General features: G+C 38.2%; 1 protein-coding gene across 3 annotated transcripts in view; it reads right to left on the bottom strand.

Moving 5' to 3' along the window:
- The window catches only part of DIP2C (disco interacting protein 2 homolog C), a 372,892-nt gene that overhangs the window by 143,748 nt on the left and 212,403 nt on the right, over positions 1–16,741 (bottom strand). For all 3 annotated transcript variants that reach the window (XM_032623322.1, XM_032623323.1, XM_032623324.1), the window contains one exon: positions 5,680–5,805. In XM_032623322.1, the coding sequence (XP_032479213.1) occupies positions 5,680–5,805 (126 nt within the window). The remainder of the gene's footprint in view (positions 1–5,679; positions 5,806–16,741) is intronic.

Raw genomic sequence — 16,741 nt, 5'->3', positions numbered from 1 at the left:
CAATGTAAGGTAATATATTCACAAGTTCTAGAAATTAGGACATGGATATCTTTGGAGGGAGCCATAATTCTCTCCACCACAGACAACATTAAGAAAAGACAAACTACAGTTTGCAAATTGTATACCTGATAAAGAACTTGTATTCAGATTATATAAAGAACTCTTAACCAGTGAGAAGACAGACAACTCATTTTAAAAATGGGCAAAAGGGCTTCCCTGGTGGCGCAGTGGTTGAGAATCCGCCTGCCAATGCAGGGGACACGGGTTCGATCCCTGGCCTGGGAAGATCCCACATGCCGCAGAACAACTAAGCTCGTGTGCCACAACTACTGAGCCTGTGCTCTAGAGCCCGTGAGCCACAACTACTGAGCCCGCGTGCTGCAACTACTGAAACCCGCATGCCTAGAGCCCGTGCTCCACAATAAGGGAAGCCACTGCAATGAGAAGCCCGCACACCGTAACGAAGAGTAGCCCCTGCTTGCCGCAACTAGAGAAAGCCCACATGCAGCAATGAAGACCCAACACAGCCAAAAATAAATAAATAAAATTAAAAAAATAATAAATAAAAAAATAAGAATGGGCAAAAAATCGGGACATTTCACCAGTGAATACATACAAATGGCTAACAAGCACACAAAAAGATCCTTAGCATCATTAGTCATTAGGGAAATGAAAATTAAAACCATAATGAAATACTATTTCATATCCACTAGAATGACTATTAAACAAATAAGGACAATACCAAGTGTTGGTGAGGATGCTGAGAAACTGGAATCTTTATACGTTGCTGGTCGGAATATAACATGGTATAGCCAGTATGGAAACAATGTGACAGTTTCTTAAAAGTCAAACATAAACTTACCATAAGACTCATTAATTCCACTCCTAGGAATCTACCCAAGATAAATGAAATTATATATATACACAAATATATGCACATAAATGTTGATAGCAGCATTATTCATAATAGCTGAAAAGTGGACACAAGCTAAATATCCATCAACTAGTGACTGGATAAACAAAATGTGGCATATCTATCTAATAGAATAAAATTCTGCAATAAGAATGAATGAACTACTGATGCTACAAAATGGATACTCAAAAACATGCTAAAGAAGATACAGAAGGATATATTTTATTAATTCATTTACAAAATGTCTAGAATATTCTTAGAGGTGTATAAATCAGATCAAATGCTCCCTAGGCCTGGATGTGAGAATGGGAATTAACTGCAAATGGGCACAAGGGGAGAAGGAAATGCTTTAAAACTGGACTGCACCAACAGCTTCACAATCTATATATATACTACAAGTCATTAAATTATACACTTACAATGTGCTAATTTTATGGGATGTAAATTATACCCCAAGAATGGTATTAAAAAGGAATGTGTTTTCCTCAATAGTTGGGCATAATATTCTGTAAGTATCAACTACATCAAGTTGGTTGATAGTGTTGTTTTGACAACTTTCTTATGATTATTTAAGAAGAATATTTTAAGAATCTCCAATTATTATTTTTGTTTTTTCTATTTTTCCCTACATTATGCCAGGTTCTGCCTTATAAATTATAATGCTCTGTTTTTAGGTATATAAATATTCATTGTTATAACTTCCTGGTGAATTGCTCATTTTCCAATATGCAATGTTCATCTTTATATCTGGTACTACTTTGTCCTGCTGTCTACTTTGTCTAATATTAATATAGACTTGTTCACCTTCCTATGCTTTATGTTTGCATTGTATATTTTTTCATCATTTTATTTTTAACTATCCTTGTTTTTATATTCAAATGTGTCTCTTGTAGACAACATATAGATGTATCTTCCTTTTTTATTCAGTCTGACAATCCCTATCTTTTAAGTGGGCGTTTGGTCCATTTACATTTATTGTAATAATTGATATGAGTGAGTTTGCATCTAACATTTTGCTATTTGTTTTCCATTCATTCCTCCTATTTTAATCTCTGTTGTTGATTTTTCCCACCTTTGTTTCTATTAACCAAGTTTTTTTTTTTTTTTTTGCGGTACGCGGGCCTCTCACTGTTGTGGCCTCTCCTGTTGCGGAGCACAGGCTCCGGATGCGCAGGCTCAGTGGCCATGGCTCACGGACCTAGCCGCTCCACGGCATGTGGGATCTTCCTGGACCGGGGCACGAACCTGTGTCTCCTGCATCGGCAGGCGGACTCTCAACCACTGAGCCACCAGGGAAGCCCCCCAAATATTTTTTAAGAGTTTCATTTTATGTTCTCTATTAAATTCTTACATATGCCTCTTCTCATTTTTTTTAGTGGTTACTTTAGGGCTAAGAATATGAATCCTCAATGGGTCCATATGGGGTCAATACTGTAACTGTTTGCTCTTCAAATCTGACACTACAAACTTTCTCTCCCATCTCACATCACACCTGACACTATTCATTTCATTCTTTCCATTTTCTGCTTCCTACTTCATAACCATACAACAGTATAATTCCATTCACCTGGCCTTGTCTTTTGTGCAATTGTTGTTTTAAAGAAAATTACAAGAAAAAGCATAGAACTTTACGTTTACCCAGCTATTTACTGTTTCCAGTGTTCTTCTTTCCTTTTCATAGATGTAAATTTTTATCTGGGATCATCTCCCATCAGCCTAAATGACATCTGTTAGTGTGTTTGCAGTTCTGCTGGCACCATATTCTCTGAGCTTTCATGTGTCTCATTATGCCTTTTTTTCACCCTCGTTTATGAAGTATATTTTCACTGAGTATGAATTGACAGTTTCAGTCTTTTCCTTTTGGTACTTTATAAAAATGTCTTCTCATTGTCTTCTGGCCTTCACTGCATCTTCACATAAGTATTCATAATTCATATGACCGTTCTTCTGTATGCTATATATCTGTTTACCTTTGATGGCTTTCAAGATTTCCTCTTAACCTTTGGATTTCAGCACTTGGACTATTATTAACTTAGGGATGATTCTTTTCATACTTAATCTGCGTAGTGTTCACTGAACTTCTGGGATCTGTGAGGTGGTGTTTTACATTAATCTGAGAAGTTTGTGACCCTTATTTCCTTAAGTAGTTTTTCTTCCCTTTTCTCACTCTCTTTTCCTTCTTGGATTCCAATTATAAGTATGTTAACATTGTATCACAGATGCTTCAGGTTCTGTTAATTTTTCTTTTATCTTTTGACTCCTCATTCTTCAGTTTGACTAATTTCTCTTTATCTCTCTAAGTTCACAGACTCTTTTATCCTACTTCTCCAATCTGATGCTAAGCTGATCTAGTAAAATATCATTTCTGTATTATATTTTTCATTTCTAGAGTTTCTATTAATTTTTAAAATAATTTTCCTTTCCCTGATCAGCTCAAGTATTAAGATAATATTTTCATTTAGTTCTTTGACATATTTTCATTTGATTCCCTGAATGAGGTCCACTGCCTAAAAGCAGTCATCTCATTTGTTTTGTGCAGCTTTATAGTTGTTTATGGTGTATAGGTTAGTCTGGTAAGTTATTTCATTACAGCTGGAAGCAAAAGTACTGACAAATTCTTCTTATATTTTTGTACGTGAAAAATAAAGCAAAGTTTCATCTATAGAAGACTGGAATTGCAACGATCCTAATCATATATTTTCTAGAAACTATGATACTAGTCAGCAACCAGTTACTTTATGCAGAGAATATAAACTTCAGGAATATTCTCTGAAGAAAACTGGACACAAAATTAGTTCTAACAAATGCTATCAGCAACCAAGGAAAACAGAGTGAGAGAAAATGAAGCTGAGCCACGATTTTCTTCAAGCAAGTACAGTTACAAATATGTAGACTCCTGATAAGCACAAAATAGGTTATGAATGAAAATTTTTATGATGATGGTGTTGGCATTTATGATTGTACAAAACTATCCCATGTGATACTGTTACTAGGACTCCTGAATGACAGTTTACAAAATGTATTATATGGTGTACATGAAAATGCTAACCAAATAATTAAATGCAAATGTTGCACCAAAAATGACACTCATTTCCAATAACATTCTTTTATATTTTGCAAAGACCTTTGTACAAGGTTCGTTCTCCTGAAAGTTTTGTCTATCATGCATGACACAACAACACTCATGAGGATGGATTCAACATGTGAAAAAGCACATACACAAATAATCACATTGCACCTTGTGCTTTAGACTCAACATTTCCCATAAAAAGTGGCTCAGAAAAATGTCCATCTCCCTGAATACTGTCTAGTTCCAAAGAGTTGGCTAAAATATATTTTAAGTGGGGTTTGTTATTCTTATAAGTCCATTCTGTCTGTTGTATAAACACAAAATAATTTTTCACCACTTATAAATTTTGGCAAATTATAACCATAAACTAAATAGGATTAAGTATATTAATTATGCTGATTTAAAAAGAGTCCAAAATACATGCTGTGGCTCGACAAAAAGGAAGGAAATTGGCAAAAAGGACACCCTTTCCTATTAGAATATTATATTCTTGAGATAAAGAACACTTGTGGTATTATCTGTTAAGACAAAACAAAACAACTAAGTTTTATATTAAATATTTAAGTTTTGTCTTACAAAGCTCAGGACTTTCACTTTTAAAGGCATGTAAAGCTGAAGACTTAAGAGTTGTTTGAAGCAGTATTGGATATACTTGACCACATCTGTGAGTTGAAGTGTGTGCTTCTATTACCCTCACTGTTTGCAATCACTCATGACTAACTTCAAAAGACTCCAAAAAATGCTATGTATGTTCAACTATTCTTACTGCACCCTAAATTTCTTTTATGAACAAAGGGGTGTGCCAGGTAACTTAGATCTGCAGAAAAGACAGAGTGGCAACAACGACATGAATAATGTTGGAATGAGAAATACACAACAAAAAAAATCAAGTAAATTAGGTTCAATCTTTCATGTTTCTAATAGATACCTGGACGTTTAACTTCATATTTCACTTCAGTTTTGAAGATCACGAGATACAGATTATAATTATTTGGGTAGAGTTAAGTAGAGATCTTAGGTAGTTATATAAAATTCAAGATTAAACAAAAGCAGAAATATAATGGGATATTACCTTCAACCATTTAGATCAGGGGTTGGAAGGCCTGTGGACCAAACCCTCTGCCTGTTTTTGTGACTAAAGTTTTATTGACACATAGCCAGGCCTTTCACTGACATGTTGCCCATGGCTGCTTCAGCACCACAATAGCAGAGCAAGCAGCTGTGATACCCCAAAATACTACCTGCACTTCACAGGAAAAACTGATGACACCAGATTTAAGTAACTGCCTAAATTTTTCAATTCATTCAATTTCTTAACAGAACATTACAACCTACTGACATTTTAAAGACTTGAGAATATGCATACACCAGTCTAAGCGAAGAGATATCCAGCTTCAGTCAGAAGGATGGATGTACAAACTCTTTCTTGCTTTGTAAAGAATTAAATAAAATTTTATAGGATTTAAAAAAAAAGTCTGTATCATATTTGAGTCTAAATGAAAAGTTTAAAAACACTTATTTATATAGACATATACATAATCATGCCAATTTTCCTTCCAAGTTTTATTTAGAGCGTATTTACTATTTCTGGACTTCTGGTTCTCAAAATCTGAATTACAGCACCATGATTTTGAAAGTTAGAAAGATCGCAGTTGCTGGAACTGACTTCATGAAGCACACGGGACCTGCTGCTCACCTGGGGGTGTGTAGGCGTCCATCGAGGTCTGCACAACCAAGGACCTGCGTTTGGAAGGCATAGGCACTGCCATCTTCCTTTCTTTGTGTTTAGCGAGCGCAGCCTGGACAGCTTCTGTATGGACGTCTGAAACAAAGCGAGAGCTAAATCACTCCATTGTTCAGGGACAGCCCGAAGGCCCCAAGCTTTTCTGCTTTCTTTCTGGTCCTGTGAAAGAGTTTATCATCCTACAGAAACTGTCACAAATGGATGAGTGGGGAAGGAAGAAAAATAAGTGTAAACCTGCTAGTTTGAAAGCTCCAGGAAAAAGGCATTCAAATTCATTCATAGACTTTTAACTGTTCATTTTATTACCCTAGATCTGTATAAATAATCAGATACGGGATGTAAATCGCTGTGATTTTTCTTTTCTTAGAGTGAAAGGACATGGATCTTCAGATATTTCTTCACAGGTCACATTTTCAAGCTTCTTAATTCATTTCAATGTTCTGTTAAGATAAGTATGTACACCTTACAGGCTGTACGGTAATGATCTTAGCTAACACTTTCCAAATATCAGTTATGGGGCAGTCACTATGTTAGGTATTTTGTGTGTATGAACCCATTATGTTAACTCCACAAATGATATTTTACTGCCGATTTTGTAAGGTGGTGTCCTCAGGGCTTGGCGTGGAGAATCAGGTGGACAAGGTACTGTGTCTCATGCAGCTCACTTTCTAAAGGGTTAAAGACAGACAACAGACAATCAAAGGGGCTAAGAATGAAAATAAGATAAAAAGATTGAGTACCTACTTAACTGTGAAGCCAGGGAAGAGCTCTCTTACTGTGAAATCTGAATAGTAAGATGAGAATCTCCAAGACGGAAAAGCCAGCTCAAAGGCCCTGCACTGTGAATGAGGATGGTGCTGGCACAATGCACACACCACCAGCAGAGGGACTCACCAGGATGAGGGCTTTACAGGAGTGGTACAGAGCTTGGCTACCATTCTAACTTTGACAGGGAAGCATGGGGGAAGAAGGGTGAGCATGGATGACATGACCTGATTCCGTTTTGGAGGGCTCATTCTGGATGTTGTGAAGGAGACTGCAGGAGAATCAGAGTAGGAGCCAGGAAACCAGTTAGAAGTCTGCAGTCAGGATACTACTACACCCACAATCTTCTACACGCTCTGTGGAGGAGCCACTCTTATTATTCCCATTTCACAAATGAGAAAGCAAAGGTATGAAGCTCCCCCAGTGTCATGTAACTGGTGAGTAGCATTGACAGGGTTTGAACCCAGGTGTGAGTAGCTCCAGAGCCCACACCCTTCACCACTAACCACGCTATTCTCTAGCTGTTCCTAGGAAAACTCCACCCTGTTAACATTTTAGAGTGGGGGTAAATATAGGCCAGCCCTTGGGCCAGATGCAGCCTGCAGTCTCTTTGTAATAATGTTCACTGGAACAGAGACACACTCATTTATATGTGTATTGTCTATGGCTGCTTCCATACTATAAAAGCATGGCTGAGCAGTTGTGACAGAGACCATAATGGCTAAAAATATTTTCTATCTGGCCCTTTACAGAAAATATCTGCCAATACTTGTTTTAGAGCATATCACATACCAAACACAATGAATTTATTTATTATTTTATTTTGTTCAGATTGTGTATGCACTGCTCTTTTCTCCTCAACTAGACTCAAAGTACTTTAAGACAAAAACCTAGTTTCTGGTCATTCTTTTCCTTAAACTCCTAGATTAAAAACTGATGACTGAATGACTTGTATTCACATTACTGAATAAAACTAAAGGGCTCATCAATGAGGTGAGAGTACATTGATTCTCCACATATCAAACACTTTGATATATTTCTCCTTTTGAACTTTTTGGATGTAATTTCAAATTTACAGAAAATCTGCGAGAATAGTACAGAACTCCCGTATAACTTTTACCCAAACTCACCACTTACATTTGACCCCATTGCTTTCTTTATGTAAGTATGTCTTTTCCTAATCATTTGAAAGTAAATTGCAGGTACCATGTTCCTCTATACCTAAATATTTCAAAGTTATTTTCTAAAAACAGAGATATTCTCTTACATAATGTAAATTCTCAAAATCAGGAAGTTTAACAATGATATACTATTACCTAATTCAAAGTCCATGTTCAAATAGTGCCGATTATCCCAGTAACTTCCTTTGCAGTTATTTTGTCTTCCTAGTCTATGATCCAGTCCAGGACCACGGATGCATGCATTTATCAGATTTTCTTTGCCCTCCTAGATCTGGACCAGTTTCCCAGCTTCTGCCTCTCGTGAAACCGGCCATTTTAAAGAATATAGACCAGTTATTTTGTAGATTGTCTTCAACTTGGATTTTCTGATGTTTCCTCATGATTAGATTCAGACCATGCATTTCAGTGGGGGTTCCACAGAAGTCTGTCCTCTACTGATGGTGTTAACTTTGGTCCTTGGTTAAGATGGTGCCCATCAACTTCTTCCAAAGTAAAGATGTTACTTTTTCCACTATGTAAGATTCTGTTTAAATTTCAAAGAAACTGCCAAAGTGATTATAATATTTAACATCCACATCACCAATATATGAGATTCTAGTCCTGCCACCAGCACTTGGTACAATCTTTTCTACAGTAGCTGTTCTCATGGTTGTGAAGTAGAATCATGAAGTTAAATTTACATTTACCTGATGGCTTATGTTGAGCACCTTTCCTGGACTTCTTGGACATTTGCATATCATCTGTTGTGAAGTATATGTCCAAGTTTTTGAGCTGCCTTTTAATTTCTGATTTATACTAGTTCTTTATATATTATGGATACAAGATTTTTTTTTTAAGATATATGTTTTGAAAATACTCATCCCAAGTCTATGGCTCAACTTTCAAACCCTTAATAGTGTGCTTGATGAGGAGAAATTTTTCATTTTCATGAGATTCATTTTGTTATCTTTTCCTCTCTGGCTAGTGCTTTTTGAATCCTGCCTATAAATTTCTACCTACCCCAAGGTTCAAAAAATACACTCCTTTGTTTTCTTTGGGAAGCTTTATACTTTTACCTTTTACTTTTAGGTCTAGGTACCATCTCAAGTTAATTTTTCTAAGTAGTGGAAGTGAAGGTTGGTGTTCACATTTTCCCACATGCTTACTAACTTTTCAAGTACCATTTGTTGTAAAGATTTTCCTTTCCTTATTAAATTGCCCTAGCTCCTTTGTCAAGTGTCACCTGACCATGTGTGTACGGGTATAATTTTGAACTCTCCATCTGGTACAGTAAATCCATTTGTCGATCCTTCTGCTAGTTCTATACTATGTTGATTAGTTATATATTTTTTTCAGTTAGAGTATTTACAAAACAACACATAAGATTCACCCTCCCAACAATTTTCAGGTGGTCAGCACAATACTGTCAACCACATGTACGTTATTGTGCCACAGACCCCAGAAGTCCCCATCCATCCTGCATGACTGAAGCTCTACACCCACCTAACAGCAACTCACCACCTCCCTGCCCCCAATCCTGAGCAACCACCATTCTACTTTCTGTTTCTATGAGTTTACTATTTTAGATCCCTCATATAAGTGGAATCACACAGTATTTGTCTTTCTGTGACTGGCTTATTTCTCACAGCAAAATGTCCTCAAGAATATGCTGTAGAATATGTCATAATTTCCTTTCCTTTTAAGGCTCAGGAGTGTTCCACTATATACACACACCATATTTTCTTTATCCGTTCATCCACCGATGGATATTTAAGTTGCTCTGACCTCCTGGCTAATGTGAATAATGCTGCTATGACTATTGGTGTAGCAATATCTGCTCACATCCCTGCTTTACTATTTTGGATATATATCCAAATAGAATTCATAAATCATATGGTAGTTCTATTTTTTATTTTTTGAGGAAGCTCCATACTGTTTTCCACAGCTGCTGCACCATTTTACGTTCCTACCAACAGTGCACAAGGGTTCCAATTTATCTACATACTCACCAACATTTGTTTTCTGTTTAAGAAAAATGTTTATAATAGCCATCCTAATGGGTGTGAGTGGTATCTCACTGTGGTTCTGAGTTGCATCTTCCTGATAATTAGTAATGTTGAACATCTTTTAATGGACTTATAGGCCACTTGTGCATCTTCCTTGGAGAAATGTCTATTAAAGTTTTTTGCCGATTATTAAATTCGGTTATTTAATGTTATTAAGTTGTAGGAGTTATTTATATATTCTGGATATTAACCCATGATCAGATGTATACAAGAGGATATGTTCTTCAATTTCATAGGTTGCCTTTTCCCTCTATTGTTTCTTTACTGCAAAGAAGTTTAAAGTATGATGTAGTCTTACTTGTCTAATTTTGCTTTTGTTGCCTGTGCTTTTGGTGTCATATTCAAGAAATCACTGCCAAATCCAATGTCATGAAGCTTTCCCCCTTTGTTTTCTTCTAAGAATTCTACAGTGTCAGGTCTTACATTTAGGTCTATAATCTAGTTTGAGTTAATTTTTGTATATGGTGTAAGATAATGGTCCAACCTCTTTCTTTTGCAAAACAAAAGCCAATTTTCCCAACACTGTTAGTTGAAGAGACTATCCTTTCCCCACTGTGCAGCTTTGGCAGCCTTGTCCAAGATCATCTGACCATATACACAGAGTGTATTTCTGGGCTTTCTATTCTTTTCCATTATTCTACATGCCTGTCTTTATGCCTGTACCACAGTGTTTTGATTACTGTACCTTTGTAATTTATATTGAAATCAGGAATTGTGAGGCCTCCATTTTGTGGTTCTTTCTCAAGATTGTTTTGCTTATCTGAGGTCCTTTGAGATTCCATATGAATTTTAGAATTTTTTCATTTCTGCAAAAAATGCCATTGGGGTATTGATAAGGAAGATTATTGTAGTTTTATCATAAATCTTGAAATTAGGTAGTGCCAAGTCCTCCAACCTTGTTCTTTTCAAGTTTGTTCTGGCTATCCAGATTTGATCTCATTTTCATGGAAATTTTAGAAACACTCTGTCAATTTCTACAAAAACTCTGTTGGGATTTTGATTAGATTCATGTTAAATCTATAAATCAATGTAGAGAGACTATCTTGAGTCTTCCAATCCATGAACACATGGTGGATCTCTCCATTTTTTTTCTCCTTTAATTTCTACCAACAATGTTCTGTAACTTTCACTGAGGAAGTCTTCCTAAATGCTGGATGTTATTGATGTTATTATAAAAAGCATTGTTTTTTTATTTCACTTACAATGTTTGTTGCTAGTGTATACAAATACAATTGGTTTTTATATACTGAATTTCTCCCTTCCACCCTTGCAAAATTCACATTATTTCTACTAGTTTTGTAAATTTCTTAAAATAGACCATCATGGTGTCTGTAAATATAGTTTTACTCCTTCCTTTCCAGTTGTGAACTACACCAAAATATTGAGTAGTCATGTAAGGGTGACAAAATTACAATGTATTGTTTTTTGTCCATTCTTTTAGATATATGCAAGGTTTTTTGCCTTGAGCATAAATTACTTTTGCAATCAGATAAAAGTTATATTTTTGACATAAAACAATCATTTTAGAAAATATGAATAGATAAGAAAGGTACATTTTAAAGAAGTGTGGATTTTTTCTCACATTTAAAAAAACTGCTAAAACCAAATACGTGTGCTAAATTTTTTTCACAAAATTGAAAGAAAATAGTAAAACAAGAATATTTTCAATCACAAAGACAGTCACATGTCCAAACTAGGAGCCACTCCTGGCCTATGCCCCAGAAGGTAAAGAGTTTACCCACAGTTGGCCATGAGTCAGAAATAAGTGCTTGTTGCTGTTAAGTCACTAAGATGTTGGATAGCTTACTGTAGAGCAAGATTGAACAATACATAAACTGATGAAGTAACTAATTCTTTTCAAAAGCCAACTCTATGTCTTATTTTAACTGCAAAACAATGGCATAAGAAACATTTAAAACATCTATAAATAGCACCCTGAAGAGTCCATAACACAACATGATGAATAACGATGGTAGGTGGAATACCAGGATGACCCTCCCCAAACAGCAGTGCTGGCGTGATCATGGAAGACCCCTAGAGAGCATGCTCACCCAGTCAAAACAAGGCAAAGATACGGAAAGAGAGGTGCGGCCCTGAAGTTGAAGAGCTGCCTCTGGGGTGCACAGTGTAATTAGGGCAAAAAGCATTCACTGCAATGTTGAACGAAATGTTAGGATCAGAATTACCTGCACGTGGTAAGCTTTTCAGTGCTTAATACTCCCCACTCCCAACCCAAATATCCAAACCAAAAAAGGACCACTAACATCTCAGGAGAGTGACTAGATGGAGAGACCTTTTTGGAAAGATGTTTCGAAATATGATGATTAGTCGGGGGAGAAAACCAACCCATGCCACCGTGTGACTCTCCTGGTTCTTCTAACTTGGCTTCTCCCTTCCATCCTCAACAAGGCTGGGAGCTCTCCTAGTTCCCCCTGTTGCCAGTTGTACGTGTCTAACAGCTGCAGGAAGAGGAGAGAGTAAGACTGGACCACACGGCAAAGGGGACACAATGAAGTCTATCTTCTGTGAGAACCAACATGTGTCATCGGGTGCCATGGGGAGGCCCCTTGGCAGTTCCAAGTGCCCTGGACTCCATGAAGGGGCGTCTGGATCAACAGTTAAGAAGACTGGAAAAGGGGTATTAGCTGAGAATACGTTCATAGCTCTTAGCCTAAAACCCAGATCAATCCTACAAGACCTCATGAAACTAAAAACTTTTAGGAAAATGTGGATAAGCAGGTTGCTACACAGCAAATCTTCCCTTGAAAGCTCAGCATCATTGCACGGGACGCATCCACGAGTGACATCAGTAGCGCTGATGCAGGAACCACGAAGGCATTTGACTAAGTGTCACAGAACCTTAATTACAAGTGTCTTGGATGCAATTCTTACACAGCCATGTGAATTAGGAACTAGATGAAAGCTGAGGAAGGGAAATAATAAGAAGTGGAGTCTCCCACTTGTTTGAGGTGCTGGGCAGGGTGACAGAACAGTCGAGCTCCTGGCCACACAAGGCGTCAACAAGAGCTGCTGATCATTATGAGCCCTGAGTTCCAGGGAAGGTCTGAAGCACAAATGGACCGAAAAAGATTAAACTAAATACCAGGAGGAAACAATATGGCTCGAGAGCTGTACATTTAGTTTTACAGGAAAGGGAACTGCTATTTTCTAGTATTTCTAACGTCAATGGAGACAAGTACCAAAAAGCGGTCGAAGACATCCCACACTTCCCATGAAGGGGCTGGGAAGTGGCAGACTGCAAGTCCATGGACACAGAACATGATTTTAGTTTGGGATTCCACGGTGGCATTGATGTTACCAAAGCACAGAGGAAAGAAGCCAGTCTGATCAAGAAGCACTGAATTAGGCAGGGCAAACATGGCAAGGGTTAGGAAAAAAGGCAGAGATTTGAAAGCTTTCACAGCATAATGAAAGGCACCGTGCTGCCCGGAAACCAAACGTGACCTCCGCCCTCCAGGGCAGGGGTGTCTCACAGAGCTATCCCTACAGAGCTGTACAGGGCACGCTGGGTGAACTGCTGGCTGGTGCACAGTGCAGGGGCCGCAGAAGCCAGCAACATGCAAGAACCAAGAACCACTCCTGCTGAAAGGCCTCCACCTCCTCTGCTAACAGCTGCACATCAAGTCAGCTGACAAAGACAATGCAAGGGCCTAGATCCATTCTTTCCTGAGAAGGCAATGAAGGTGGATGCAGGTCTGAGAGGCGATAAAATGATTACGCCACATTTGAAAATAGGAAGCAAAACTAAGTAAAATCCTCTCATCCGCCCTTCCTTCCCCTGTGGCAGCATTCCCAGCTTATTCAGCCTAGGTCTTTCATTCAAACATTCTCAAAGTATCCATCTGTTCAGAGAAAGGAGATATTTACGGTCAGCTTCATGTAGCATGGAATAAACAGATCACTCTGGCTAGTAAAGAATTTTTTGGGTACTTACAATTATAGTGTTAGACAAATTGACATGCTAATAAGTTGTACTTCTTCAGCAGAGTTTCAAAAATAGTGAAAATGGTAATATAAAATACGCCCATAGTTCTAGGAAAACGCAAGAATACTGAAGTGAGAGTCTAGGCTTTGGAATCAGAATGCTGGTTCTGCCACTTACTAAATGTAAAATACTGAATAAAATTTTAAATCCTTCTAGGCCTCACTTTGATCATCTGTAAAATGGAAACAAAAATCATAGAGTTGCTGTGAGAATTACGTAAGTTAAAATATACAAAGCAAACCACTAGGTACCTGTCACCTAGCAGCACTCATTAATGACAGCTGTTTTTATTAGTATTTTGAAGCAACGGTTTGGTACAGTGGGTTTGATCAACTGAAAAGGCCCAAGGAATCAGCACTGATAGCCTGTCTTGGGGTGACACCACCACAACGATGGTGTTCTTGCCAGGCACACATCACAGACAATGGGGTAAACCTATGAATTATACTCAGCACAAAAGGAAGGAAGACAGGCACTAAATGCTGATGCCTCTGAGCATGGGCTCCCGTTGCTGCAGCCTCGGGTCTGCAGCTCAGAGGTCAACCCCAGAGGGCACGCACTCGGTCGAAGGTTCTTACTCTTCACAAGACTTCCATATTTTTGACCCCTGCATCAACAGTCTCAACAAGGTCTTCGAACAGATACAAGTTTCTTAATACCCTGAACAGAAGCTCTATTTTCCTTTTGGTTTCTTCAAAACAGACTGTACTTTCATTTGCTCAGTAAGAAACTACTATCCTGCAACACAGTAAGCAGTGGGATATTTGAAGAATAAATTATAAATAACTAGACACCTTTACCCCCCGCAGAGGAAGGGCGTATCTCTGTGTATCTATGGGTTTAAATCTTATTTATTTATTTAACATCTTTATTGGAGTATAATTGCTTTACAGTGGTGTGTTAGTTTCTGCTTTATAACAAAGTGAATTAGCTGTACATATACATATATCCCCATATCTCCTCCCTCTTGCGTCTCCCTCCCACCCTCCCTATCCTACCCCTCTAGGTGGTCACAAAGCACCGAGCTGATCTCCCTGTGCTATGCGGTGGCTTCCCACTAGCTATATATTTCACATTTGGTAGTATATATATGTGCATGCCACTCTCTCACTTTGTCCCAGCTTACCCTTCCCCCTCCGCGTGTCCTTAAGTCCATTCTTTACACCTGCGTCTTTATTCCTGTCCTGCCCCTAGGTTCTTCAGAACCATTCTTTTTTCTTTTTTTAGATTCCATATATATGTGTTAGCATATGGTATTTTTCTCTTTCTGACTTACTTCACTCTGTATGACAGACTCTAGGTCCATTCCTCTCACTACAAATAACTCAATTTTGTTTCTTTTCATGGCTGAGTAATATTCCATTGTATATATGTGCCACACCTTCTTTACCCATTCATCTGTCGATGGACACTTAGGTTGCTTCCATGTCCTGGCTATTGTAAATAGAGCTGCAGTGAACATTGGGGTACATGACTCTTTTTGAATTATGGTTTTCTCAGGGTATATGCCCAGTAGTGGGATTGCTGGGTCGTATGGTAGTTCTATTTTTAGTTTTTTAAGGAACCTCCATACTGTTCTCCATAGTGGCTGTATCAATTTACATTCCCACCAACAGTGCAAGAGGGCTCCCTTTTCTCCACACCCTCTCCAGCATTTATTGTTTGTAGATTTTTTGATGATGGCCATGCTGACTGGTGTGAGGTGATACCTAATTGTAGTTTTGATTTGCATTTCTCTAATGATTAGTGATGTTGAGCATCCTTTCATGTGTTTGTTGGCCATCTGTATATCTTCTTTGGAGAACTGTCTATTTAGGTCTTCTGCCCATTTTGGGATTGGGTTGTTTTTTTGATATTGAGCTGCATGAGTTACTTGTATGTTTTGGAGATTAATCCTTTGTCAGTTGCTTCATTTGCAAATATTTTCTCTCATTTCTAAGGGTTGTCTTTTCATCTTGTTTATGGTTTCCTTTGCTGTGCCAAAGGTTTTAAGTTTCATTAGGTCCCATTTGTTTATTTTTGTTTTTATTTCCATTTCTCTAGGAGGTGGGTCAAAAAGGATCTTGCTGTGATGCATGTCAGAGAGTGTTTGTTCTGCCTACGTTTTCCTCTAAGAGTTTTATAGTGTCTGGCCTTACATTTAGGTCTTCAATCCATTTTGAGTTTATTTTTGTGTATGGTGTTAGGGAGTGTTCTGATTTCATTCTTTTTTTTTTTTTAATTTCATTCTTTTACATGCAGCTGTCCAGTTCTCCCAGCACCACTTATTGAAGAGGCTGTCTTTTCTCCATATGGGTTTAAATCTTAAGAAAAACTGACGCTTGCCTGCCTCACTTCTCCCTCGTGAAGTCAAAAGCCATGACCCATTTTGCTCGTGCTGCTCTCAGAGCCCACATTATATCGATACAATTAACAGTAGGTATGTAGACAGAGAGGGGGATGCCCCTCCCACCCCGAAGGAAGGCAACAGTGAATCAACAGAAGAGAATGTTTTCTGTAAGGAAGCTTATTTGTTTCCAATAGTGTAACAACTGAGACCGAGACGCAAGCCAGACTGCTTGGGTTCACATCCTAGTCCCTCTGCAAGACTTCCGACACATTACTTAACCTATCTGTGCCTCAGTTTCCTCATGTGCAAAAACATGAAGCAAGAAGAGTGCCTACCCACTGGGGTGGCTACAAGGACTATGTGAGTCAGTTCATTACAAGACTCAGGGCAGAGCCTGGCTCGTGGTACCGAGAATACTATACTGTAGTTGGATTGTAACATGATGTGTCCAGTATTAATGTCTCCAGACTCTAAGCTGGAGAGAGAAGACAGAGAAGAAACAAGTGTGGGAGAAACTGAGCTTCTTGGATTCTGACTACTGCCACTCCCCAGACCCACCACCAACCAGGGCCTGTCTAGGCTCAATTCCACCAGAGTTTCTTCTGTGGTCATACTGTGTTTGTTCTTTGAGTAAAATATGCACATAGAAGTACAGTTGTGCTATCAAATTACCAATGGTATTGTTTAC

This window comes from Phocoena sinus, chromosome 2 (genome assembly GCF_008692025.1).
Source record: "Phocoena sinus isolate mPhoSin1 chromosome 2, mPhoSin1.pri, whole genome shotgun sequence".
Lineage (NCBI taxonomy): Eukaryota > Metazoa > Chordata > Mammalia > Artiodactyla > Phocoenidae > Phocoena > Phocoena sinus.
The sequence above is the reverse complement of the archived record's forward strand: the minus strand, read 5'-3'. Positions and strand labels throughout refer to the sequence as shown.